The sequence below is a fragment of the Pituophis catenifer genome, unplaced genomic scaffold (genome assembly GCF_029215685.1).
Source record: "Pituophis catenifer annectens isolate HBS135680 unplaced genomic scaffold, rPitCat1.0.hap2 SCAF_8, whole genome shotgun sequence".
In the NCBI taxonomy this organism is placed as follows: Eukaryota; Metazoa; Chordata; class Lepidosauria; order Squamata; family Colubridae; genus Pituophis; species Pituophis catenifer.
Genome location: NW_027256888.1, coordinates 63,400,274 through 63,428,150, shown reverse-complemented (window position 1 = coordinate 63,428,150; position 27,877 = coordinate 63,400,274). Strand labels below are relative to the sequence as shown.

The 27,877-nt window shown below is 39.4% G+C and overlaps 1 protein-coding gene across 5 annotated transcripts in view; it reads right to left on the bottom strand.

The window, feature by feature from the left end:
• Positions 1–8,432: 8,432 nt before the first annotated feature.
• The window catches only part of EMCN (endomucin), a 47,688-nt gene continuing 28,243 nt past the window's right edge, over positions 8,433–27,877 (bottom strand). The window contains exons 6-14 of one of the 5 annotated variants that reach the window (XM_070948354.1): positions 26,888–26,962; positions 24,645–24,722; positions 23,163–23,213; positions 20,006–20,101; positions 18,575–18,599; positions 14,914–14,975; positions 11,994–12,072; positions 11,487–11,560; positions 8,433–10,276 (exon numbers count right to left, since the gene is read on the bottom strand). In XM_070948354.1, coding sequence (XP_070804455.1) covers positions 11,533–11,560; positions 11,994–12,072; positions 14,914–14,975; positions 18,575–18,599; positions 20,006–20,101; positions 23,163–23,213; positions 24,645–24,722; positions 26,888–26,962 — 494 coding nt within the window. In that variant the 3' untranslated portion in view covers positions 8,433–10,276; positions 11,487–11,532. The remainder of the gene's footprint in view (positions 10,277–11,486; positions 11,561–11,993; positions 12,073–14,913; positions 14,976–18,574; positions 18,600–20,005; positions 20,102–23,162; positions 23,214–24,644; positions 24,723–26,887; positions 26,963–27,877) is intronic. The other 4 variants (XM_070948355.1, XM_070948357.1, XM_070948358.1 and 1 more) reach the window with 4 other exon arrangements.

Here is a 27,877-nt window from a genome sequence, read left to right as displayed (position 1 = left end):
GATTAAAACATTTCTGAGCATGTATAGAAGGATCAAAGACTCCTGGGACAATTGGTTTGAGATATTTGTGGATTCCAGAATAGAATTTCTCAAATAAACATGACATTAAATGTCATAGAAATTCTAGATTCCCCAGACTACTGTGAGCATTTATTTATTTGAATCATGCCTTATTATTTTTATAAATAAAAATAGTTATAAATAACTCAAGGCAGTGAGCATATCCAATTCCTTTCCTCTTATTTTTCCACATGACAATTTTGTGAACTGGGTTGGGCTAAGAGAGAGTGGCTGACCCAAAGTCACCCAGGTGGCTTTCCTTAGAATGAGAACTCACATTCTCCCACTTTCTAGCCTGGCTCTCTCAAACCAGCATAGAGACTATATGTGTTGAATGAATAGTAGGTTTCTTCCTTGGGTCTCATGCCATTTATCCATTCAGGAAATTAAAGGTTCAATACCAACATCTTTTCTTCTCTGTAAAAGAGTATTATCTACACTATTGTATTCTAACTAAAAGGAGAACAAAGAGGCTGGAAAGCAGTGGTGGGTTCCTCCCGGTTCGTCCTGGTTCGGCCGAGCCGGTAGCGGTGACGATATGATGTCACTGAACTGGTTCTCTTTGTTCGGGAGCTGGGCCCTCCCACCCTGCCTGCGTTATTCTTACTTTTTATTTGGCCCCGCCCCCAATCTATTCGCTGCCTCCCGAGTCCCAGCTGATGGCTAGAAGGAAAAAAACTGTTTAAACTCTTGCGGCGGGGCTTCAAAGGGCCGCCCTATAGCTGATCAGTGTTAAAAGGCAGTGTGGTGGTAGACCGGGATGCTCGAAAAACAAATGGGTAGACCAGGACATTCCAAGAACAAATGGGTAGACCGGGACGCTTGAAAAACAAATGGGTAGACCAGGATGCTCCAAGAACAAATGGGTAGACCGGTACAGCTCTGCAAGCAGTTAAAAGCCTGGTAGACCAGTACCTCTGCTAAATCCTAAAGAATTGTCACATGACCATCAAACCACGCCCACAAAATAAGCCACGCCCACAGAACCGGTAGTAAAAAATTTTAGAACCTACCCCTGCTGGAAAGAGTCTGAAGAGCTCCAGGATTTCTAAAGGTAAACATACCTTTAAACTCTAGTCTTCAACCAGAGGTGGTATTCAGCCGGTTCTGACGGGTTCTGGAGATCCGGTAGTGGAAATTTTGAGTAATTCGGAGAACCGGCAAATACTACCTCTGACTGGCCCCATCCCCATCTATTCGCTGCCTCCTGAGCCCCAGCTGATCGAGTCCCAGCTGATCAGCTGGGTCTTCTTTTGTTGCCCTGCACAGGAGAATGGAGCTGGAAAGCAGGTTAGTGGGGTGGAGTGGAAATGGAGATTTTACAGTATACTTCCCCTGGAGCAGGGTGGGAATGGAGATTTTGCAGTATCCTTCCCCTGCCATGTCCACCAAGCCACACCCACCAAGCCACGCCATATCCACCAAGCCACGCCCACAGAACCGGTAGTAAAAAAAAAATTGAATCCCACCACTGTCTTCAACCATAGTTCACCCCTGGCATCATCCAAAATTGACAGGAAACCCAGCCTGTGCTACAATTTGAGTTTTGGACTACAGTCATCTTCAGAGTTCCGTTTGGCCCAAGAGCACATTAGATAACTTTTACCAGCTACTCGGCCCTAAAAGGGTTGTTGCAAAGCCAAAATGGAGTGATAGCGATGACTATTCTGTATACGCCTTGTGCATAAGTGGAATATAAAAAGTAACAAATGAAACGAAATGAAACATTTTCCGCAGTTTCAATATTTCCTCAAAATAAAGGCCAGTTGGGAACAATCTCAAATGTCCAATGAAAAACTTAATCAATGCAGAAAAACAACTGCATCAGCATCTGGGGGAGGTGCTTGTATTTACCGGGAAAACAACTTTGTCTACCTCAAAAAGTAGATCTCTGAAAAGGGGACCGGGATCATGTTTCCAGGTTCAGTTCCTACTTCTCAAGGAAGCAATTGGGATCGCTGCATGAAACTAGTCACATTGTAGACAGTATTGAGCTGGATCACCCAATGATTTATGTGAGGCAAACCTTCTTTAATTACCCAATAATTTTCTTTCAAGGTGTATTCCCACCATAATTACTCAATGTGTGGGATGCAATCAACCTGAACCTTCCGCAGTTGTTTCTAAAAAGATGTCAAGAACCTGGAAAACTACAATCAAGGATTATTGTGTTCAATGTTCTTGGTCCACCCCCAAGAACAGATTTCTTTGCAGAAATGAGCAAATCACATTCTTTGCCTCGTAGGTGTTAGATAAAGGCTAGTAATAATAATGCCTTTTGCTGGGAAGGTCACTTTGTTTATGCACATGTACTAGTCACAACCAGATTTGTGTTTTGTGTCTGAACACTGCTGTTCTTACTAACTCAAAACTTTAGAATCTTCCATTGATAAATAGACTTGCTATTATTTGTACCCTACAAAGAACAACCTGACTTCTGCCTCAAAAGAAGGTACATATCTAAAACTTCATCCATTGATTAATTTAAGGGAAACATGTAAAGCAATTCAATTCAATGAAACAAATGACCAACTAGTGCACGGGTGTCAAACTCAATTTCATTGAGGGCCTCATCAGGGTTGTGTTTGACCCTCAGAAGGGCAGTGTGTGTGTGTGGCCAGGGTGGGCATGGCCAGCTCAACATTACTCATGTCGGCGGCACCTGTGGTGGCCAAGTGCTAAGGCAGGACTTCCCTCAGACCCTCCCTCACTGTCATTATAATCTTCTCCCTCCCTCCTTCCTTCCTTCCTTCCTTCCTTCCTTCCTTCCTTCCTTCCTTCCTTCCTTCCTTCTTCCCTCCCTCCTTCCTTCCTTTTCTTCTTTTTCCTTCCCTCTTCATTCTCCTTTCTTCTTCCTTCCCGTCTTTCTTTATTTTTCCTTCCTTGCTCTCTTCCCATCTTTTTCTTTGTCTTTCCTCTTTCCCTTTATCCTTTCCTGTCTCTTCTTGCATGCTCACATGCACAAGGGGAAACATTTCTCCTTTTGTTTTGTTTTTAGTTTGTTTTGCTAGCCCTCTGCCAGAGAAAATGGAGCTCGGGGGGGGGGGCATGTGCAGCCCCCCGGATCCTGTTTCTGCTGGCAGAGGGCTGCAGGACGCCATTGCAGCTGAAAATGGGCCCTGGTGGGGGAGTGCACAGCCCTTCCGAGCTCCATTTTTGCTGGCAGAGGCAGCAGACCAGATCTAAGCACCCATGGGCCTTGAGTTTGACACCCCTGAATTAGTGACTGCACATGTTACTTCTTATATCTGGTTCTAGACCATGAGTGTCCAACCTTGGCAAGTTTAAGATGTGTGGATTTCAACTACCAGAATTCGCCAGCCAGCCATGAAGTCCACAAGCCTTAAAGTTGCCAAGGTTGGACAACCCTGATCTACACTGTTAATAGCAATAGCACTTAGACTTATATACCGCTTCACAGAGCTTTACAGCCCTCTCTAAGCGGTTTACAGAGTCAGCATATGGGCCCAACAATCTGGGTCCTCATTTTACCGACCTTGGAAGGATGGAAGGCTGAGTCAACCTTCAGCCTGGTGAGATTCGAACTGCCAAATTGCAGTCAGCTGGCAGTCAGCAGAAGTAGCCTGCAGTACTGCACTCTAACCACTGCACCACCGTGGCTCATTAAGAGCATTAGTTACTTAGACCTCAGGGCGATTTGTGGCCCTGATGCCTTTTTGTGACCCCAAAATTTCTTTTGATATGATTGCTGAACATAGCTTACAGTTTCCCACATTTTAAGGCAGGAAAAAAAAAGTCCAAAATTAACTGGAAAAATATTACACCGAACTGAATTTATGTAGAATAATGACCTCCAGCCCCTCAATCCAGAAAAAAAAAATTACTCCTGCCAACATGCATACATCATTTCACTCTTTCTCCCCCTGAATTGCTCCACCCACCCCAGCCTGCTTATTTCAATAAAACTTAGGAATCTAAGAGAGCAAATAATCAAGTCAGGCTTGCTCAGGATGACAAGAATAGAGCTAGCATTTGGCTGAGTACGCTATATGGTGGGGCAGAAATCAGTGGTGGAATTCAAATTTTTTTACTACCAGTTCAGTGAGCATGTGCGCGCTGGCCAACTGATTTTCGGGCCTTCTGAGCCTATCAGAAGTAGGGAAACAGGCTGTTCTCTGCCTCCGGAGGACTGGGGGTGGGGGTGGGAGGCCTGTTTTTCTTTCTCACCTGGCTCCAGATCCTCTCTATGCATCTGGGGAGGGCGAAAACAGCCTTTCCCTCTCCCTTGGAGGCCCTCCGGAGGCCTGAAACGGCCCATTTCCCAACTCCCTGTGGGACAGGAAGTGATATTTTTTGCTGTCTCCAGCCTCCAGAGACTCCTAGAGAGTCTCCGGAGGGCCTCCAAGGAGGTGGGGAAGGCTGTTTTCACCCTCCCCAGATACATAGAGAGGATCTGGAGCTAGGTGAAAAAGAAAAACGGGCCTACCAGGCCATCACGTGCCAGGAATGGGGGGGGGGGGGGGTGTTGCACGTGCATGCACAGGGCAGGGTGCATAGAATTATGGGTGTGGGCACACGCACGCGTGAACCTCCCCCGTCCCCCCCCCTCCTGGCACGTGATGGCAAAAAGGTTAGCCATCACTGATCTATAGGATGCAATGACTTTGTGCAGCAACATTATTTATAAATATACATTAGGCCTCATGTTTTATGTCCTGAAAAATAGTAATGTTTAGGTTAACAGTAAAAGCAACATTTGTGTGCTTTTCTGCATAATGTTTTTAACATACAAGGAACTTGGCTGAAAGTTTGTAGATAAAACTATAGGGATAACTTCCAAATAAGTGCAAATGGCCACATTTGCAAATGGCCTTTAAGAACTATCTGTAAGGTACTTGGTAATTACTGAGCCAAAAAGTGATAGAAAGTAAGGAATTTCGAATACAATACATCTTTTTTAATTTAGAAGGCATTCTAAAATCAATAGGCTTAACCTTCTAATAGTGACAAGAGTGTTGAAAACTTAATCAGTGAAGATTTTGAATCCAGATCTATAATTCCACAGTTTGAAGAAGCTTAAAGAAGATAGATAGAAATTGCGATATCCAAAGGTATCTGGTTATTTGTTGATGCTTGATGCTGATTGGAGAATTAGTCTGGCACAACTTTCCCCAAGTGTACATTTGATATGTCTGGAAAAAAGCTAAGTACAATTATGCAATGAAAAGAATATTTTTTCATAGCGCTTGGGTTAGCTAATTTTTTTTTTTGCAGATGAATTAATTATAGCAAAAGAAGGTAAGGATATTTTAAGCATAATGGTTTTTTAATATAAAGAAAATTTTGCAAGAAAGCGATTTAATAACACCAGGATTCAAAGTATCGTATTTAACTAAACCTTTTAATACCTTACTTTGTGAAATACAGGGGAATCCAACACTCCTTGCTTTTAATAATCAAGTTTTTTTTTTAATTTGATTTATATGCCGCCCTTCTCCGGAGACTAAGGGCGGCTTACAACACACTAAGCAATAGCCTTCATTCTTTTGTATATTTATACAAAGTCAGCTTATTGCCCCCACAACTGGGTCCTCAATTTACCTACCTTAGAAAGGATGGAAGGCTGAGTCAACCTTGAGCCTTGGCGAGATTTGAACCTGCAGTAATTGCAGGCAGCTGTTCTTAATAACAGGGTGCTTTAGACCACTGTACTACCAAGTTAAACTAGTAGTGCTTCCATTAGCCTCTTGCCCACAGCTTTCTTTGGGTGATCAACAAAGTCAATTAGATGTTATTATTTTAATTTATTAGTGTTTATTGTATTACATGTCCAACTGCTATATGAGTACATAGTACAGCCCAGAATACATGTAAATTGGGCCAGTTATAAATATCAATAAATAAAATATACATAAATAGACAAATAATTGATGTTAGGCTATAAAGTAGTGATGTTATAAGAAATTATTCATATTGCTTGCTTTTTCCTTTTAATTGTTTCCCTCAATTTTCAGGGACCCATAGCAAACTCTAAAAAAATAGTCTTTCGTAATGGTTGAGCCATGAATATTTAAGTCAGGATTTCCAAGCATAATAAATCCAGATGTGTTGGATTGCAATTATTACAGGCATCATGGCCAAAGGTGTTAGTTGAAGAGTCATCATTTTTCCCAGTCACAAAATGCAGTCTGAAAAGGAAAGTGGAGAAAAAGAAAGAGCTACGATAAATTATATGAGAGAGAGAGAGAGAGGGGGGGGGGGAGGCTTTTTACTGCATTTCTGGCCTATCTCATAGTTTGGATGTACATTTTATTGGCATGATTTATTTCCATATATAGAAGTTTACATATGAACTTAGTTCAACTTTTCTTTTCTTTGTGTCTTCCAAATATGTTGGCTTTATTTGATATAATCCTCTGATGACCACTGTATACTTGCTGGAGATTAGGTTTTAAGTAGAAATCTAAACATCAGAGGATTCTGGGCTGGATAATACAGCTGTGGTATTTTTTAAAATCCCTCTTTTCTTGACAGTATGAAACAGAGACCCAGAGAAATACAGAAACTGTATGTTTAATTGCTGGCCTTGTAATACAGCAGTTAGGATAACAAAGAATGTCAGTATCAATTCAGTCTTTGCTGATAAATAATGTTTTTAAGACTGCAGGCTTTTCAAAGCTATGCTTACCACCTACAGCAATGATTAGTAATAAAGGCAGAAATCACAGAAGAAGCTGGAACAGGGAAAATATTTTTCTGAAATTATTTGAGGCATGAAGTCTAGTCTACTGGTAGCCAGTGGTGAAATCCAAATTTTTTTTACTACCGGTTCTGTGGGCATGGCTTGATGGGCGTGGTGTGGCTTGATGGGCGTGGCTTGGTGGGCATGGCAGGGGAAGGATACTGCAAAATCTCCATTCCCACCCCAGTCCTGAGGGAAGGATATTGCAAAATCTCCATTCCCACCCCATTCTGGGGTCAGCCAGAGGTGGTATTTGCTAGTTCTCCGAACTACTCAAAATTTCCGCTACCGGATCTCCAGAACCTGTCAGAACCAGCTGGATTTCACCCCTGCTGGTGGCCCTCAACTTACATCCATTTGTTTAGTGACCATTCAAACTTACAACTGAAAAAAAGTGATTTATGACCATTGTTCATACACACAATCATTGCAGGATCACCATGGTCACATGATCAAAATTCAGACGCTTGTCAACCGGCCTGTGTTTATGATGATTGTAGTGTTATAAGGTCATGTGATTTCCTTTTGCAGCTTTCTGACAAGCAAAGTCCATGGAGAAGTCAGGTTCACTTATAACTGTGTTACTAATTTAACAACAGAAGTGCTTCACTTAATGACTGTGGCATGAAAGGTTATAAAATTGAGGCAAAACTCATTTAACATTTAATGATCTTACATAGTAACATAAATTTTGGGCTTAAGTGTGTTATAAATTGAGGATTACCTGTTTTACTATAACAGCTGGATTTGGCACCAAGGAAATTCAAGCTCTCTAAATACTTAGGTAAATGTTTTATTCTATTTTGTTTTTATAGTCAATATTTATGTACTGACACCATTCACTCAAATTTTGCTGGCAAAAGTACACAGATTCCTACTCCAATTTCATTTACATTTTTGGAACAGTTTTTAACAATATGATATAATCTCCTCCCCACTCTTTAAATTGTCATCCAGTTTAAGGATGAAAGAATTCTCTCCTTTTGATTTATTCACTGATTCTCTGACTGGATTGTGATCTCAGGATTTCAAAAATTAACAGAAACTGGGAGACGTCCAGAGGAGGAAGATGGAAATTGTGAGAATTCTATAGAACATGAGGAAAAATGGAAGGACTTTGGCATTGACTTTGGTTTGCTCAGAAAAGAGGCAATTAAGAGTAAATATGATAGCTATCTTAACATATTTGAAAGTCTGTCAAGTGGATGTCTGAGGAAATACATTTTCTTTTGCTTCATTCTGAGGCCTGATACAACAGGTTCAAATTATACAAAAAGGGATTTTGGCTAAATATTAAAGCTCTCTGGCAGTACAAGCTGTTTAACTATACCAACTGAAATAGGGAGGATGTGTCCATTCTTCATTAGAGGTTTCAAAGAAAGACTGAACTGCAGTTTAATATCGAATTTCTAGCACCACTAGATTGAATGCAATGACCTTCCAATTATTTAAAACCTGCCACAGCTTTCAGCAACTTGCTTATTTGTGTCTTACCCCTGTTTTAATTAAGTGCAAATGACTCTCTGATAAAATATTGCAGAAAAACACATTTTTTCTTCCTGCCAAATTATAAAATAAAAGTACCCAGAAAAGGAATTTTGACACAATCATTTGTTTATTACATTTCTAGATTGCTACAGCAAACACAGCTTCTGACCATATGCAGGATTTGTTTCTCTTAAAAAGAGAAGACAATTTTCCAGGGAAAAATGCTTGATACAGACTGATGGGGAATGATCTTTAGATCCTTTCTGAACATTGTGCTTATGAAATGTAGTCATGGTAGCAGAAGGTGGTATCATGAATTTCGTTATTCTGAAATTATTATTCCCCCTTTTTGAATGTTTGGAATTTAGGAAAATTAGAAATTTGTAAAAAAAAAAAAAAGTCCCAGAGCTGCCATTTGAAGTAGAAATCCAGTAGATTGAGGAAATCCAGTGCAAAAGATTCCCATGTATTTTATTAAAGAGTGTTAATTATATACATACTATACATTCCTCCTCCTTTCCCTAGGTTCAGGCTGCATTGCAATGATTTTTGCCTTGTAAAAATGTTCTCCCCAACACTGCACAAAAAAGATTGCAGAGCTACATACAGTATAATAGTTTAAAAGACATAGTCATGTTGGCCTATCCGGGGGAAAAAAAACCAGGAATCTACATTATGGTAATAATACTTCTGATATTATCAAATGATGCAGAAGAAGTTGTAGAAATCTGCATCAAGGTAAGATGTTACAAGAAGTAAGAAAACCACCAAAACATATCCTACAATAGTAGCTGAAACTTGGAATATATTGCACCTGCCGCTCGCAAATAGGTTCTGTCGACGCCTCCAATCTTAAGTCCAAATCTGAATTGCAGACCTCATGGAGACAAATTCTGAGCTTTCGAGTGTCTTGCTTCTTCCTCTATTCCTTGGTTTTTGTCACTTTTTGCTTTAGAAAGACTTTTGGAAAACCTAAATGTGGTTGACGTTTTTGTACCAGTTTGGTTAGTCTTAATAAGGAGATTAGTCACTTATGAAATTGAAATAGAATAACAGAGTTGGAAGGGAACTTGGAGGTCTTTTAGTCCAACCCCCTGCTTAGGCAGGAAACCCTTCCTCACTTCAGACAAACGGTTATCCAATCTCTTGTTAAAAACTTCCAGTGTTGGAGCATTCACAACCTCTGGAGGCAAGTTGTTCCACTGATTAATTGTTCTGTCAGGAAATTTCTCCTTAGTTCTAAGTTGCTTCGCTCTTTGATTAGTTTCCACCCATTGCTTCTTGTCCTACCCTCAGGTGCTTTGGAGAATAGCTTGACCCCTTTCTTTGTGGCAGCCCCTGAGATATTGGAACACTGCTATTATGTCACCCCTAGTCCTTCTTTTCATCAGACTAGTCATACCCAGTTCCAGCAACTGTTCTTTATATGTTTTAGCTTCCAGTCCCCTAATCATCTTTGTTGCTCTTCTCTGCATTCTTTCTAGAGTCTCAACATCATGGATACTATAACTTGAATCTTTGCTTTGCATTGAAATGGGAGTGAAGGAATCTATGTATTTACAGAAGGAAAGACTCAAGTTAGTATCTTGTTCTTATTGTAAACAGATATGGCCACAACAAATAATATTTAATATTGTGGTAATTACTGAAAACACATAAAGAATTATATTTACAGGCAGAATATATATTTTATGTACAAAACTACAGAATCAGAATTGGCAAAGGTCCAGTGCATTTTTATATAGTTTTACAATATGCATTTTTTTTCTCTACCTTACTTACATGGAAAGCAATAAATAGTTCTTGTAGAGCAATGGACTGAAAGACAGAAAGAGAGAGAAAAACTACAAAATTCTTTTTAGAGATAAATAGCAGGCATATAGAAAAACAACATGACAACGTGGCAAAATTACAGAGAAATGAAACAAACAGGTTTTTTCAGTGATGCATAAATGCTCTTGATTCACATCAAGTAAATCCAACTTTGTTTGGTGGTTTCTAGAATGAAACAGGAATGCTTCACATCTGAAACGAAGGAAAATTTTGAGGTAGTTTGTAGTACAAGATGATTTTGGCTTTACTACTGTATATCAACTAGGCTGACTTTTAGGGTGCAAAAACTAAAATAATTTGCATTATTAGTCCATAATTTCAAATCTGTTTCAGAATCTTAATTAGCAGACAATTAATTGCTTGGAAAGGTGATACTGTTTCATTTGGGATGAAGGAACATTTAAGAAACCTTACATCTCTCAAATGACAGATTCCCTCAGGCTAATCTTGCAGAGGTCATACATCTACCAAAGGAAACCAAATGGAAGTTTCTAAAAGAAGGATGTAGAAATATCCCTTTTTCCTAATTGTTATTGCCCTCTGTTTGTCTATCCATCTGTGAATCTGTCTGCCTATCCGTCTATCCATCCATCGGTCTATCCATCCGTCCGTCCATCTGTCCATCTGTCTATCCATCTGTCCATCCATCCATCCACCCACCCACCCACCCACCCATCCATCCATCCACCCATCCACCCATCCATCCAGCCACCCACCCACCCACCCACCCACCCATTTCATATCTATATCTATATCTATATCTATATCTATATCTATATCTATATCTATATCTATATCTATATCTATATCTATATCTATATCTATATCTATCTATCTATCTATCTATCTATCTATCTATCTATCTATCTATCTATCTATCTAGATCTATCTATCTATCTATCTATCTATCTATCTATCTATCTATCTATCTATCATCTATCTATCTATCTATCATCTCCCATCCATCCACTCATCTCTTTATTGAGGTCTTTTGAAATGACCCCTCTCCCCAAGTAATCTTATGGAGTTAATGCGAAACTCTTTGTAGTTCACTGTTTTGCATCCTCCCCGCAGAGAACCTCATATTTTCATGTTATATTTCTTTTTCTAAATGACCTTTGCATAATTACAGTAGCCCATCTCCAAGGGTACCCAGATGCTATCCATGACTGACACTGAGAATCTGCTCTGTTTTGGATTTTCTGAACTGCAAGCAGAGTCCTCTAAGGTATTTATCCACTTGTCTTTGCTTTGGGGATGCATAACAATATTTGCTCCAAACCTTTAAGCTACCTACGGAAAAGGTTATCTGCCTATTTTCAACGAAAAGCTATTGACTGCCGCTGAAAAGGAGAAATATTCATTCAGTGTTTAGCAGATAGAAATAAAATCTTGAGCATACACATTTGTTGCCTTGGCATGAGGAGGAATCGTTATGTTGCCGAGTTTTATTCCTTCCCTGGGAAGTCTGCTCTGCTAAGAAAAATGAAAACATGCACAATTTCAGTAAAGGTCCAGAGACAGTCACACGGAAGTTTTCTGCCTTAGCCATAGGCCACTGCAGTCGGTGAAAAAGAACTCAATAAATTATTCTTATTTTTTTTAAAAGGATGGCCTACATATTAATCTAGCAGAGCCACAAGGCACATTAATAGACAACTGAGTAATAAGGACAGGTACTCATTTAAGATTGTAAAGAAAAAACCCTAATTTTTTTTGCTTAAATATAGAAATATTCCACATTGTTACTCAGGAAGAGGCTGGAATAGATCCCACCAGTTTGATGACTCCCAGCCCAGAAGCAACTTAATCCCAACTCTAAGGGAACCCATTGAAACCACTCTTCTAAGCCCATTGGGAAGTGCTGCAGTCTTTAGGCTGCTGTCTGATCACCAATGGGAGTACTCACATTGGTTTGAAGGATTCCAAAGGTAATGACATGCCTAAAGGCAAGTCATAGGAGGAAAGGGTCAAGAAACTGAACATGCCTAGCCCAGAAGGAAAATAAAGATTAATGGGGAACAGCAGTGGTTTAAAATATGCAGGAGATGAAAAACAGAATACAAACATCATGCTAAAATATACTGTATTTTTGGAGTATAAGATGCACCTAGCTTTTGGGGAGGAAAACAAGAAAAAAAAATCTGCCTCTGCCTCCCAGCAGTTTGCCTCCTTGCAGCAAACGGCAAACAGCCTGGTCAGCTTCAGTACAGCCTGATTTAGCATGAGCATCTGATTGGCAATTGATCAGCCTTCCGGAATGCCACCTATCAGATGTTCCAGGCTGCGGGGATCACCACTGCCCATCGCCACCTCCTTGTGCCCCATTTCGGCCTCTGGGCGTCCCATTTTCAGCCTCTGCACATCCCATTTTTGGTCCGTTCCAGGTGGGGGCTGAAAATGGGATGCACGAAGGCCGAAAATGGGGCACGTGGAGGCAGCAATAAGTGGCAGCGGCGATAGGCGGCAATGGTGGCGATGGGTGGTGGTGATCCCCGCAGCCTGGAACAGCTGATAGGCAGTGTTCCGGGAGGCAGTTCCAACCGCCAATCAGCTGCTCGTGCTAAATCAGGCTGTGCTGAAGCTGACCAAGCTGTTTGCTGTTTGCTGCAAGGAGGCAAATTGCTGGGAGGCAGATGCTGAAGGATGGGGGCTGGCGGGTGGACAGGGCTTCAGCAACATTCACTGTATAAGATGCACAGACATTTCCACTCACTTTTTTTTGTGGGGGGAAGTGCGTCTTATACACAGAAAAATATGGTAATTATGCAAAATTTCAAAAACTTTAAAAAACTACTAAGAATCATTGATCTATTGAATCATAATTAGAGAATACAGAATCTACAGTCCACAATAAACTGGATTATTAACAGGGAATGTGGAGGTGGGTTGCAGTTCTTTTTTCTCTTAATATGGGCTTCTAAGATCAACCAAGGGAAAATAGACTGGAAAATAGATTGTGGTTAAGCAACCACTGTATAGTTTAATATATACAGTAGCCTCCCCAGACTGAAGTCCCTCTGCCCCATATCCTGATTTTAACATTTGGACTTCAGAATAATGGTCATTCTACTTTTAAAATTCTGGGAACCAAAGTTAACACCTGAAGAGTTGCTCTTCATCCTGAAGATGACTTTGTCAATTAAATCCAAGTTCTTTTGGACCAAAGAGCAGCTATCTTAATCAATGCAGAAATAATCCTCAACTGTGGTGAAACAATCTTATTTTCCTGTTACATGTCACATCTAATCCCACCAGACTATAATTTTGTTGCCCATCTTTTTTGCATTTCTGTTTCATAAAACAGCTGTTCCCTGGGTACTCAGTTTTGACATCTGAAGGAGGGAGGCTCATTTCCTTCAGAAAAGTTGGATAAAGGTAAATGTGATTACATGTATGAGAGAAAAATCTCAGGGGAGATTTGGAGACTAGAGAATTTTTTTTTTTACTTTTTGAGCTTTTTAAAAACTGAATATTTCACAAGATCAGAAAGGGCAAAGTGGATTTCATGCTTATGGAAATGTGTGAACTGAAAGTGCATTAAAGTTTTGAAAAGCCAACTGCAAAAAGTGTATTAAATATGAATCAAATTAACTAGTGTGAGAGAGAAGAGAAAAAAAATAATGTTCCTAAAGTACCAATGGCTCAGATGTATTCCAAATATAGGATGCGTACAACACGGTTCAGTAGTGGGTTTATTGAGCATTTGCTCAGCAGAAGAAAACTTTATAGTCAGATTGGAAAATTTAGAAGCCTTCTGAGGCCCTGAAGCTCTCTTTTCCATTTATTACTTTTTTAAAAAAACTGCCAATTTTATCTATCTTTTATGCCAAGTTTGAAAACATTATGTCTAAAAACAGTTTGATAATTTCATACCTGTGGTTTTCAAACTGTTTTATCAAATCTAGGTGTTTTTTTTTTTTAAAAAAAAACAGAGTTTATTTATAAGTGAAAAATCTCTAATGACAATATGTGATATAAATGGTTTATAACAGGGGTGTCAAACTCAATTTCATTGAGGGCCACATCAGGGTTGTGTTTGACCTTGTGGGGGTGGGATGGGCATAGCCAGAGTAGGCATGGCCAGGTCAATATAATTCGTGTCAGGGGCACCTGTGGTAACCAAATGCTAAGGCAGGACTTTCCTCAGATCCTCCCTCACTCTCATTATAATCTCATTATAAACGGGGGTGGTCCTTTGCTTTTTCTAGGGTGGGCCTTACATAAGAGGCATAATCATATCCAAAGGGGGAAAAAACGCACAGCCCTAACAATCTGTTAAAATAAAAAGGTCAATCTCAACAATACTGAAGAAGGGTTCTCTAAATAAAAAATGCATGGACAAAATGATACCAAAAAAAGTTGCTTTGGCTGCTTGTTCAGTATTCAGTATTCAGAATACTTATTCAACTATTCTGAACAAGCAGCTAAAGCAACTTTTTTTGGTATCATTTTGTCCATGCATTTTTTATTTAGAGAAGCTTTCTTCAGTGTTGATGAGATTGATCTTATCTTAATAGATTGTTAGGGCTGTGCATTTTTTGAACTTGATTCAACGGATCAATGGATCCTTCTCATTTACATTAAGGATCTGGCTCCTCAAAGCAGTGGCATCTTTTATTCCACACTTGTGAAGAAGCCCAAAACTAATTGGGTTGATTTAATGAATAACAGACATATGCTAGTCTCATACAAGGTTCCAATCTTTTTCAAGCAAGCATAGCCTTTTTTGTAAATACCGGTCTAATAGTCTGTCAAACTCTGGCTGAATGCTTAAAAGCTTGGTCTTAAATTCTCAACCTGACCAGTAATGAATAAGCATGACTTACCTGAGTCTGAAGAAGTTGTCTTAACAGAAATGAGTTTCACATTCTCTTTATCCGATGGGGCTCTGTTGGGAGGTGTTGTATGATTGACAAATGTCTCATGATGGCAAAGGATGCATGATATGGAAGTGGATATAGGATGATACAGGACAGGAGAATTGATAGACTGTTGGCTGGATCTAACATGTAGCTTTTCCTGCCTGGCTCTGCTTCTTCTCTGACACCCTAGGTAGAGGCAGATGTAGGGTCTCCTGCTTGGGCAGGGGGTTGGACTAGATGACCTGCAAGGTCCCTTCCAACTCTGTTAATCTATTTTATCCTCACATTTTGTTTACTCTCATTCTTTTATAGGAGACTGAACTACCAAGGCTGATTTACTTCAACCTTGGTGATGGAATTCAGATAGTTTTCAACTTATGGCTATCCAATTTAATGACTATTCAAAATTATAGCAGTGCTGAAAAAGTTACAGGTCCTTGCACTTGTGACTGTTGTAGTGTCCCTGTCATCAAGATTCGTGTACTTGGCAACTGGCATGTATTCATGACAGTTGCAACGTCACGTAATTGCCATTTACAAACTTACCACGGAGCTTCCAAAAGGCTAAGTCAATGGGGAAAGCCAGATTCACATGAGTTGCTTAATGACCACGGAATAAAGGTCACAAAATCAGGTGTGACTTGCTTAATGTCTGCATCACTTAGCAGCAGAGGTTCCCATCCCAAGTACCCAATTGTGGTTGGGTACTTGGCAAGTAAGCTGAGGACTGTAGCATCCTTTATCATGTCTAACAGCAGTTGGCCAATTCAAAGGATCCAAGCGAGCCAGATGGACACTGAGCTGTGCAAATGGCTTGGCAATTCGGGAGGAACAACAAAGCCACTACCGCTGAGCGGCTGCAATTGCACACTATTGCCCATTGCCCCATTTTGTCTAGAATAAGAAATGCAAGTAAGCCACCATTGGAAAGGGCAATTCCATCAAGGCTTCTTTCAGATTCAAATTTTCACAGATATGATCGATTTGGTCCTTCTCAGCTTCAGTTCAAGTCCAATTCACTGAACACTGGAAATTCTTGTGTATTTTGATGCACATGTGTACTTTTCTTTAATACAAATAATTTTCACAGTGCAAGTCAGACTGTACACTGTTTTCATGAATATGTACATTTGATTGGAGCCTTTTTTCCAATATATTTTTTTAAATACCCTGTTTCCCCGAAAAAAAGACATTACCTGATAATAAGCCCAATCAGGCTTTTGAGCGTGTGCGCTAAAATAAGCCCCCCCTGAAAATAAGCCCTCCCCGAAAATATTTAAATGCATATGCAGCTGGTCCCCGCCATTTCCTCTAGTTAGGATTAGGGAAACAGAGCTGGAAATCAGGTAAGATGGCAAGAGGAGCCCCGTTTTGCTCCACACCCCAAAATAATAAGACCTCCCCAAAAATAAGGCCAAGCGCTTATTTCGGGATTCAAAAAAATATAAGACAGGGTCTTATTTTCGGGGAAACATGGTAATGAGAAATTGTATTAGAAAATTTGATTCTGCATATTGGTTAAAAAAAAGTAAAATTAGGTATGTTTTCATTCAAACATGTATTAAGTTAATTTCTCCCTTTTCCTGCTGGAAAATATAGCTACGTCTTGTTCTCTCTGTCACCTCGCTTGTCCTCCCTGGAGTGAATGTGTCAGGAAATTTGTTTTTTGTTTTTTCTTTGTGGACAACTGATTGGATTTCTGCGTTGGACTGGAAAAACAAAGAACACCTAGCAAAGAATCCTAAACCTGGCTCCTATCCCAGGAATATTTTTTTTTTTTTAGAAAAACCAAATTCCTATTTCCATGGCCAGCATAAAAAGACAGAGAATTACATCTTACTCCCAATGGGAAGTAGGAGAGGAACAGTGACCTGTTCCAACACAGATTTATTGAGAAGAATCGCTTAATTCAGAGAAATGTGACTGAATTTATTTGAAAAGCATTAGATTGCAATCTGAGGAGTTTGGGAAAGCCTTAGCAACTTGCACCTTACTTTCCCCAAATATAAATAATGGCAGTAACAGAACACGGTCGCAATTGCACACTTTCTTTGTCAATATTACATAAAACTGCAGCTCTATATTCTCTAAACTGGAGAGTGCTGGGGAATGGGGATGAAATCCAAACCTAGTTGAAAGCCAAGCCAAGCAAAATATATTCATTACCTCATTTGGAGAATACGGTTTTAAAAGATTGCCTTGAAGGTTTTCCAGAGGTAAATGAATGAGCTCAAAGAGGATTTCAAAAATGATATAATTGTTTTTACAGATGTCAGTTTGGTATGTGGGTCAACAGTAAAGACCCTGCTGAAACTTTCAAAAACAACTACCTGGATTAGTAAATCAACAGTTTAAATTAAAACAATTACACTTAGGTCTGTGCAAATTTGAATTTTTGGATCAGTATCCAAACAAAGAAAGAATAAGCCCAAGTCTGGACAAGATAAGTATTGCTACAGAAATGGAAATGATTTCTAGTGTTCTTAAAGTTCAGAGTGAAATGGTATAATAAATGAGTTCAGATGGTCAGTAAACAAGTTTACAAGCACTAAACATCTTTGGTGAATTACCAAAGAGCAATGCCCTGAGTGACAGGCTGTTTTTAAGACAATGAAAAAAATTGTCTCAACTTCTCTTATCCTGAAATTTTAGAGTCCAAATAATGGTATGGTGGTAACTATAGATAATACCTGTGCTGAGTGCTGAGTCAGTAATATAATTTAGGCAGTTTACTGCTATAACTAAAGTTGTGGAGAGGGATTCCTTGAAAATCTATTTATCTGTGGCTTGAGAAATGGGATAGTTTTTCTGAACTCTTTCAGTGACAAAGTGTGGAGACAAATTCTCCAGTATTTTCTCACAGATGGGGGTGAATACCAACAAAGGGGGCGATAAAATTGTCCCTTCTTATTTATTAAATTTATGTGTCACCCATCTCACTATCCAAAGCAAATCTGGACGACTTCTTTAGCTGCAAATAATAGTAATACTCTGCTCTTTGTATCCTGAAAATCGTAGTTGTCTTATTTACTTATTTACTTGTTTACTTATTTATTTATTTATTTATATCCCACCTTTATTATTTTTACAAATAACTCAAGGTGGTGAACATATCCAAAACTGCTTTCTCTTCCCATTTTCCCCACAACAAATCTGTGAGGTATTATATACACACACAGAATAAAACATTTGGATGAAATTTCACCAAGTTACATTTTCTGAGATGTGTGTGTGTGTGTGTGTGGTGGTGGTGGTGGTAGTTTTAAAAAAGTTTTTAAGGATTGCACCAAGTAGAATAATGACTATGAGTGCAGCTTGGTCACACACTGAGAATCAAAGAATCAAAGTACACATGAGAGAGATTGTAGCTGACTTGAAACTCCACAGAGTATCTGCATGCAAGTTATGTAACCTTAATTCCCACACTCTACCTTTTCATTCTCAAAATTACATTCATCTGGAAGAAATGGGACTTGACTGTTGAAAGATAAACGTCGAAGGCTAGAAGGTCAGGTGAACACAACTCTTTTCAAAACTGGGTTGTTAAAGAAACTGTAACCTAACATGTTTAACGTGTTTTAACATAAATGAGCAAAATGGATTGAAGAAAAGGGAAAAAACTTACTGTTCAGTTCCATTCTCTTGCCTCTCTGGAAGGAATTTAAATTCACATTATCTTTCTAGTCCACCATGATAAGTCACGTCATCTTTCTACATTTCTAGTTCAACATGATATGGCAGAGATCTTTTTTTTTTATGTATCAGGAGTTTTGCCCTTCTTATTATATAGAGACTCTTGAAATACAAAAATTGAGTGTGATCTAAAAACAGTAATAATTTTCAAAGGTTTTATAGATGACTATTCTGAAGCAATTTGAATCTAATTATAATTTATTCCAAGAAGATTTAGAACTGATTCCAATTGATACAGAATTGTTTAATTCTGTAATGCAAAACCAGATGCCCTCATCCTATGTTAATTTTTTTAACAGTTGTTCTTGTAAATGGTATCAGCAACCGAAATCTAATCTGTGAAACACGCAAGACACATAGCAGTCTTTAGTAACAGATGCTATGGTTCAATTTCTATATCTTTATAAGAAAGTTTTTCTAGTAGATTTCTTAAGAGTAGGTTGGATGGGCAATGAGGCTGTCCCCTTAAGAGTTTGTAGGCTAGCAATAGTAATAGTACTTAGACTTATAGACCGCTTTACAGTGCATATTGCCCCCAACAATCTGGCTCCTCATTTTACCCACCTCGGAAGGATGGAAGGCTGAGTCAACCTTGAGCCTAGTGAGATTTGAACTGCCAAATTGCAGGCAGCAGAAGTAGCCTGCAGTACTGCACTCTAACCACTGCATCATCAAGGCTCATGAACTTTAGCTTTAGGGTTCTAGATCTTCTTTCACCTAATCTCAGAAGCACTTTAAGAGAGAGATCAGGTTAGATTTCTAGCAAATAAAAGCTGAGACTACTAGACGTGAAAGGGCTTTTCACCTCATTGAATCCAACTTCCTCCTCTATGTAAGAGTTCAGAGTAAAGGTTCCCCAATAGATTGTTATTTAATATGTCATAAACACATTGTCCTATGTCTTATATTCTGCAACAATTAAGAACAGTTTTTATCTTCCATATTATAATCTCCCAGATATTTAAAGAGTGCTATAATGTAGTCCATTGATCTTCTTTCTCATGGCTAAATATTGTTAGCACCTATAGCTTTAAGCTTATGTTTCCTTGATCATTCTTCTTACCATCTCTGTCTGAACCTGTTCCATGAATGAATTGTATCTTAAAAGCAGTACATGCAGAACTGCCTGTCATACTTGTGATGGGACCCCACCAAAGTAGAACCAAGTAGAAAGAATTATATTTCACACAAAATATGGAAACTATTTTTTTAAAGCAGCCACCAAAGATTGTGGACTCATGTTCAGTTGACATCTAAAATACTTTCTCAAACACTGTAATGCAAAGCCAGATACCCTCATCCTATGTCTGCGTATTTCATTATGTCATATACATTTTAATTTTTTTACAGAATACATACACACCTGGCGTTGTCTTCAAGCACATTCGGTACAAAGCCATTAAAAGGAATACGATGACACTTATTACTATTAGGGCAATGACAACTGGCAAAATTATACCTGTATGTAATGAAAGTATTTATTTTATTTCATACGCTTTACGACACCTGCACATCTTAACAGTAGGTATAAAAATATGACCATCTTTCCCAAGCACCCTTGATACCTTTTCTTTGAGAATTCTTGAAAAACTTAGTTCTAGTACTACCATAAGCCTAGTAATTATGGTAGTACTATATACTACTAGATACTACTACGGTATGGTAGTTTATGGGCTTATGGTAGTTCTAGTACTACCATAAGCCCAAAGCCAGATGGATGACCTTGAGTTAGTCATTGTCTCTCAGCCTTAGGAAGGAAGCAATGCAAACCTGAACTTGTCAATCAGAAAGGTCGGCAGTTCCGCGGTTCGAATCCCTAGTACAGGTCTCCTGCGTGAGCAGGGGGCTGGACTAGATGACCTCCAAGTTCCCTTCTAACTCTGTTACTGTTACTTCTGAAATCTTGCTAAGGAAACTGGAGAGAATATCCAGCACTGACTTGAAGGCATCCTTAAAAATCAATTTGTTATGCTTTCCTTTCTATATTTCAGCATAACCACTAGGTGGCAGGCAAAGAGCTTTAATGAAAGGGAGGGGGGTGGGAAATCTGTTTTCTTGTCCTGCTCAAAAGTCTCTGCAGTAAATAGCAGTATCTTGACTTCCAGAATTTAAGCTCAAGATGGTGTCCGTCCCCCATTAATCAGAAGAATAAATTACAAATGGGAATGTATATCTCTTCCTCAGCATAATTCTAGTTTCTGCAAATAGGTTTAAGGTTCCCTCCCTCTCTCTCTCTCTCTCCCTAGACTTATGACCACAATTAAGCCCAACATTTCTGTTGTTAAGTGAGAAATTTGTTCAGTGAGTTTTGCCCCATTTTACGACCTTTCTTGCCACCGTTGTTAAGTGAACCCCTGCAGTTGATAAGTTCATAACCCGGTTGTTAAGTGAATATGGCCTTCCCATTAACTTTGCTTGTGAGAAGATGACTTTGGGACACAGCAATGATCATAAATAAATATGAACCAGTTGCCAAGCCTCTGAATTCTGATCCCCATGATCATGGGGAAGGCGCAAAAGGTCATAACTGTGAAAAATGGTCGCAAGTCACAGTGCTGACTTTGAATGGTCACTAAATGAACTGTTGTAAGTGGAGGACTACCTGTATGGATTTTAAGTGCCCCATTACTTTCTAGCAGCTGATGTTTTTACTACCAATATATACTAGGATAGAGTTATTGATGAGAACACTAGATCTTAGACAGTAACAGAGTTGGAAGGGATCTTGGAGGTTATCTAGTCCAACCCCCTGTTCACGCAGGAGACCTATACTACCTTGTTTTCCTTGAAACTCTACCCATCTCTCTGACTTTGCTCTTTACTGGCAAAGTTTGGGGGCAACTCTTTACATCCTCTTTTGCAAAGAATTTGTTTATTCAAGATGTTCATCTATCCCTTCATTATGCTGAGTTATATACTACCTGTTTATAAATTATAAGATATTTTATATATGTTTACCCATGTGATTCAGCATATGTACATTTTATATCAAGTAAGATCTCCTTTTCGTATGCTATTTTAGTCTTGCAAAACCTATTTTTCGGGTGATACCTTTCAGCTTAAGAAAAATTGCTGCAAAGTGCAAATCTATAATTCCTATTCGAGTGGTTTAATTGTTATGGAAGGTCTTGAATTTTTTGGGGGGGGGTTGTTTCCCTATGTCTTCCTTTTAAAGAAGAGAATTATAGTAATTCACGCTTTCTGAGTCAGTTTTCTTCATTCTGGTTGCTGCTCTTCAAAAAGGACATTGCAGAGCTAGAGAAGGTTCATAGAGAGCAACTACAATGATGAAAGGTTTCGAGCAGCTTCCTTCGGATAAAAATTGTGATATTTGTAGTTGGGATAAAAGGGACCACTCAGGAAGCTATTTCAATCTTCCCACAATACTGGAAGCAGAGTCACCAAAGGCTGGACCAGTTCATGGAAGTCATGGGGGATCAATGGCGATTAGCCTTGATGGCAGTGTGAATATCTCAAAGGCCATCTACTGGGAAAGTACAGGCTTCTCTGGGCAGTTAGTTGGCCACTGTGGGAACAAATTGCTGGACCAGATGGGCTAACTGAGTAGATGTTTTAATGAGGGTCTGATGCTACTGAAGTATGAAGATGAAAATTCTCAGTCATCCAGGTAAGGTTGTCTGAAGGTTGCGTCATGGCAACTGGATTCATTTTCCTTGTTAGTTTGAGACGTTTTGCTGCTCATCCAAGCAGCTTCATCAATCAAAGAAAGCTAGTTAGGCTGAGAGTTGTTGGAAGGTACCAACTACCCCAGTGGTGGTAGTTGCTCCTGGTTCTGTCTGGTTCTATAGAACCGGTAGTAAAACTGGCGGGAGGCTCATCATTGGTGATCTGCGCATGCGCAGAAGCTTCTGCGCACGTGGAGAAGAGTGCGTGAGAGCGCAAGCAAAGCAAGCGTGCACGCGCAATCCCGCTCGAACCGGTAGTAAAGGTAAGTGGAACCACCCCTGAACTACCCCCTCATTAAGCTCAGGGGATTTCCTCCCCAAAGTGCATTGCAATATCTTGATGAAGATACTGAAGTGAGTATCAAACACGACTACATAGCTGTCTATTTTCTTTTATAGATAATCCCCCCCCCAGATATATCTTATTAAGGAGTTGTGTTTATTATTAATCACATTGCATCACATACCTTTTAAATAAAATCTCAAGCAGATGCTTTACCCTGAATGATAATTTTATAGCTCTTGGGCAAACTTATTCTAATGCTTGCTCTCTTCAAAGATTGGGATGATCCAACTTTTCCTTTATCTGAAAGTATTCTAAAGGCAAAAGCTCAGAGGTGAACATTGTTAATTTTATGCTAATTGCATTCTATTTCTCTTTTGGAGAGTCTAAAGACACTCACAAGTATCTAGCAAGGAAGTGGGCAGGTACATATTTGCTGCAAGGTCTGCAGTCCAGCAAATGGAACAATTTCATTTCAAGCCATAATTTTTGTAAAAAAAGAATTGTTTGTGAAAACTTGAGAGAAGAGACCATGGACCATATTTACTTACCAATGTAAGAAGCATCATCTTGCTTTTCCTGATTAGTTATTCCTGAATTGTCTATGAGAAAAGAAATTGTCACGTTTATTGTTCCCTGTAGGTTTTTTTTTTTTTGTTTTTTGCTTTTAGTGATCAACTAGCAGCTGAATTAATTGTACTTTTCTTGGCTTTCTTAATGTTTCTTTACTGTACACTTCATGTTCCATTTCTGAACCATATGGAAATAATTTTGCATCTCTCCCTTTTGCTAGGGTCTGTGTGCAAAATTTAATAGCAGAAGATAAAATGAGTTTGCCATGTAAGCCTTAATGTTTCAGCCATAGATCTATAGTAATGTGAAAATTGCAGAATGATCAATCAATCGGAATAGAACTGGAAGGAACCTCGGAGGTCTTCTAATGTAACCCCCTCTTCAAGCAGGAGAACCTATATAATTTCAGATAGGTAAGTCCAGTCTTTTCTTAAAAACCCCCAATAATGAAGCCCTTAAAACTTCTGAAGGCAAGCTGTTCCACACTGGTTAATTGTTCTATTAGGAAGTTTCTCCTTAATTCCAGGTTGCTTTTCTCTTTGATTAGTTTCCATCCATTGTTTCTTGTCTTGCCTTGACCTCCCTCTACTTTGTGGCAGCTCCTCAAATACTGGAATACAGCTATCATCTTGAGATAAAGCAGAAACAAATGCAAATTCCTCTTCCTTTAGATAACAAAAATCAAACGCACAGGTATGGACTGAGGAACATAGATTTATCAGTTTATACCAGTGCATTGCTTAGCAACAGCAATCCTGACAGTCAGGCTTGCCCTTGTAACCTCAGGACCATGTGAGTCAGTAAGTGGGATGAGGCAGGAGTTCCAGGCAAGGAGGTAGGAGGTGGGGGTATGATGGGCAGGTGCTATGGAGACTGGTAAATTAGCAGAGATTGTGTGTGGGTCATTGAAGGCCTTGGGGCAGACAGGGGAGACTGCAGGCAGGTGCCGTGGGTGGGCATGCATTATGGAATGTGCATGTCCATCCACGGCACCTGAAAGCTGGCTGAGGAATTCTGGGAGTTGAAGTCTACAAGTCTACAAGTTGCCCAAGTTGAAGACCCCTGCTCTAAAGGAAAGGAAAGCAATTTTATCAGCAACCTATTCACAAAAAACTATTTTACTTGTATGTCTAATGAAGCACATGAACATCAGTGTGTCTGTAAACATACATCAAACAACTTTATTTTTAATAGATCATTTATTTTTATTTTTTAAAAGAAAGTACTATGGACATGTGCAGACCCTGAGTCTGGAATGCTATGGTTACCATACCTGGGCTGCAGAAAAAAAAAATCATACTTAAATTTTTTTGTATATCTAGTGGTCATTCATACTTTTGAAACCCAGATTTGGTAATCTTATAATGGCCTTGATGAATGCCTGTTAGAAAACACAGCAGAGGTAGTTACAGGTTTACACAAAATTGGGCATATTGATATATCAATTTTTCTTCACTTACTTTTAGGTCCAGCTTCAGATCCTTTTTCTAGCCTGACTGTTGTATTTGTCTGGTTATTAGGGCTCTGAGAACGCTGGTCTGTAATGAAGAAGGCCAACGAATGTGTGTTAATCACAAGCAAAACCAAATCTAACTTTGTGTTTCTTTTGAATGGAAGAATTCAGCCGAGTCTCCATCCATACATTATCATGTCCCTTACATGAAGTCAATGCAGAATGGCAGGATAATCCTACAGTATTTTAAAACTAACCAACATAACAAATTTTTATTGCACTTGCAAAAAGCAGAAAGTGGGAAGGTTCTATGAAACAATTAAGGCTTGATTAATTACTGCATTAATCGATTAACTTCATGATTGATTATCGCTATCTTCACTGCATCCATGTTCTCACATTCTTAAGTGTATATTTTACAATTTCCAGGTACACACTCCATGACATTAATAGATGCTGTCACTACCATAAAACTCAGCAGTTTAGACCCATCTCATGGCAATTACTTTAGATGTTCAGTAGGCTGAAGTGAGTGATTACAAAAAGCCTTGGAACTGTTAGATAAAATAAATTATATATAGTCCATTGCAGGGATATCAAACTGGATTTCCTTCGAGGGTCAAATCAGCATTGTAGTTCTCCTCTGTGGGCTGATGGGGGGTGGGGAGATGGGATGGATGCCTCCTGCAGCAACCTGCCGGCCAAAATGGGGCATGGGAGGGCTTGTGAGGCCCCTCCGTGCCCCGTTTTCAGCCTGGACAGCCTCCTGCAGCACTTTGCCAGCCAAAATGGGGCGCCAGGGAGGGGACAGGCAGCCCCTCACACCCTGTTTCGGTTGCCTGTATGGTCCTTTGCTATTTCCAGGCCGGCCTCATGGGCCAGATTTAAGCACTGCATGGGTTGGCCTTGAGTTTGACACCCCTGGTCCAGAGGCTTAGGGTGTAGATGGCTAACAATGCCTTCAGCATAACCAGTGGTGAAATCCAATTTTTTTTACTACTGGTTCTGTGAGCGTGGCTTGGTGGGCGTGGCTTGGTAGGCATGGCAAGGGAAAGATACTGCAAAATCTCCATTCCCACCCCACTCCAGGGGAAGGATACTGCAAAATCCCCATTCCCTTCCCACTCCTGGGGGAAGGATATTGCAAAAATCTCCATTCCCACCCCACTCTGGGGCCAGTCAGAGGTGGTATTTGCCGGTTCTCCGAACTACTCAAAATTTCCACTACCGGTTCTCCGAACTGCTCAAAATTTCCGCTACCGATTCTCCAGAACCTGTCAGAACCTTCTGGATTTCGCCCCTGAGCATAACCTTTCTTTCAAAAATGCTAGCCCTTCAGCAGTTACTAGTTTTCTTATGGAGAACATTCAAATCAGCAATGTTGCTCTCCAATCTGTATTAACGCAACCAGTAGAACCATCTATTTTCAAACACCTTTCACAATCAATCAATCAGTTTAGAGCTCTGTCAAAAGCAATCTGTTCACCCCAAATCTTTTTATACGGGAGGGATAAACCAAGAGAAAGAGAAAAAGAGAGTGGAAAAAAAAGATATATACTATCTTTAAGTTAGAAAATAGTAAAAAGAATGGGTAGCTGATCCCCCCTTTTAGGTCTGCCCCATCAACCTGTGATTTCAAAGGGCTCTCAGTAGAAGCAAGGTTGCCCATTCTTGAATTAAGAGCCAAGTACTGAGAGGATGGAGCCGATCCCTCAAGAGAACTTCTCTAAAACTTCTAGGACTTGCCTTACTGAAAGATGACCTTTACTTTTAAAATAAAAAGGAGTGGGGGCAGCCAGGCCACCCCATAACCGAGTGATGGCAACTATTCTCTGAAAAATATTGATACCCACTTTAATAAAGTTTTCCCCAGCCTGGTACTTTCAGATATATTTGACCACCGCTCCCATTATTTCCCACAAGTATTGCTGCTATAACAAAGCCTTCTGTTAGCTTTCCCTACATGTTGTTCTTTTTCTGTGCTCCATTTTCAGCTCCTTCAGGAGGCAGAGCGCAATAACAATAATATGATTTTTCTGTGAAGAATTCCCACAGCCATCCTGGTTTCCCTTTTGATCAGCAACAATAAAAAAAAAACCATGAGAATACCTGTGCTCAAGTCAATTGAAAGGAGTTGAAACAATAATAAGGTAATACGGAAGAGGCAAATGCGGTAGTCATATAATTGTTTAATAGATCTGTTTTTGAGATGTGATTGAGATTAGGGAATGGGGGTGGGGAGAGCCTCACCTAAAATTGCTGGACCCAAGCTGGATGCTGAAGTCACAGGAATCTTTGTTGATGATTCGGTTGTGCCTGCTGTTACTTTGATAAGATAAATGACAGTGTGTTATCTGCTGTTCTCAAAACATATTTGTCAAAGGAATAATCAGTATACAAGTATGGAAATCAAAGCTCTTTTCACAACATCCTCAGGTCCCAGCAAAACAAATAAAGAAAGGAAGAATAAAGAGATTGACAGGGAGGAGAAAACAGAAAGCTATGATTGGGCTGAGTTAATGAGATCCTAAAATGAAACAAAACAATTGAGAAATAATGATAATGGCAGCGTCCGAAGCAGTATGAAGAGTTGCCTTATTGGTGACTCAGCCTGTAAATATAATAAATAAAAATGAATAAAATAAATATGGACTTCGTGATAGCAAAGATGCTTTGCAGGATAAAAACGATAAAATTAAGCTTAGGTATACTGACTTTTCTTATCTCACACGTTTAATTGTTCTGGTTTGTTCTGGTCTTATCCCTTTCTGTGCTTCAAATAACATTTGCCCACTGAGAATGGAAATAACAGGATGGATAGGCAGGTATGGTCCCAGCCTTTTAAATTGACTTACTCCCTTGAATCATTATAAAATTCAATCACTTTGACCAGAATCTGAATATTAGTTGCTATACTCTCAAAAGGGCCAAGTGCCTTTGAAATATTTGAAGCTGCTTTCTTTGAGTTGATGCTCTTCAGAATGTTGAACATTGACTGTCATGTTGGCTAAGAACTACGGGAAATGAAGTTCAAAAGTTTAAAGAAGACTGTTTTAATAGGTATCACAATGACATCCACTATTTTAAGAAAAAAGGACCTTTTGACATTTTTACTGAAACAGATAATGCAGTGATGTCTTTTCAGAATTTCTTCATGAATGATGACTGTTACAATATTTTAAGATAAATTAAAACCATCTAAAAGCATTATGCAACTCCATAATCAATGTTTCTGTCTTG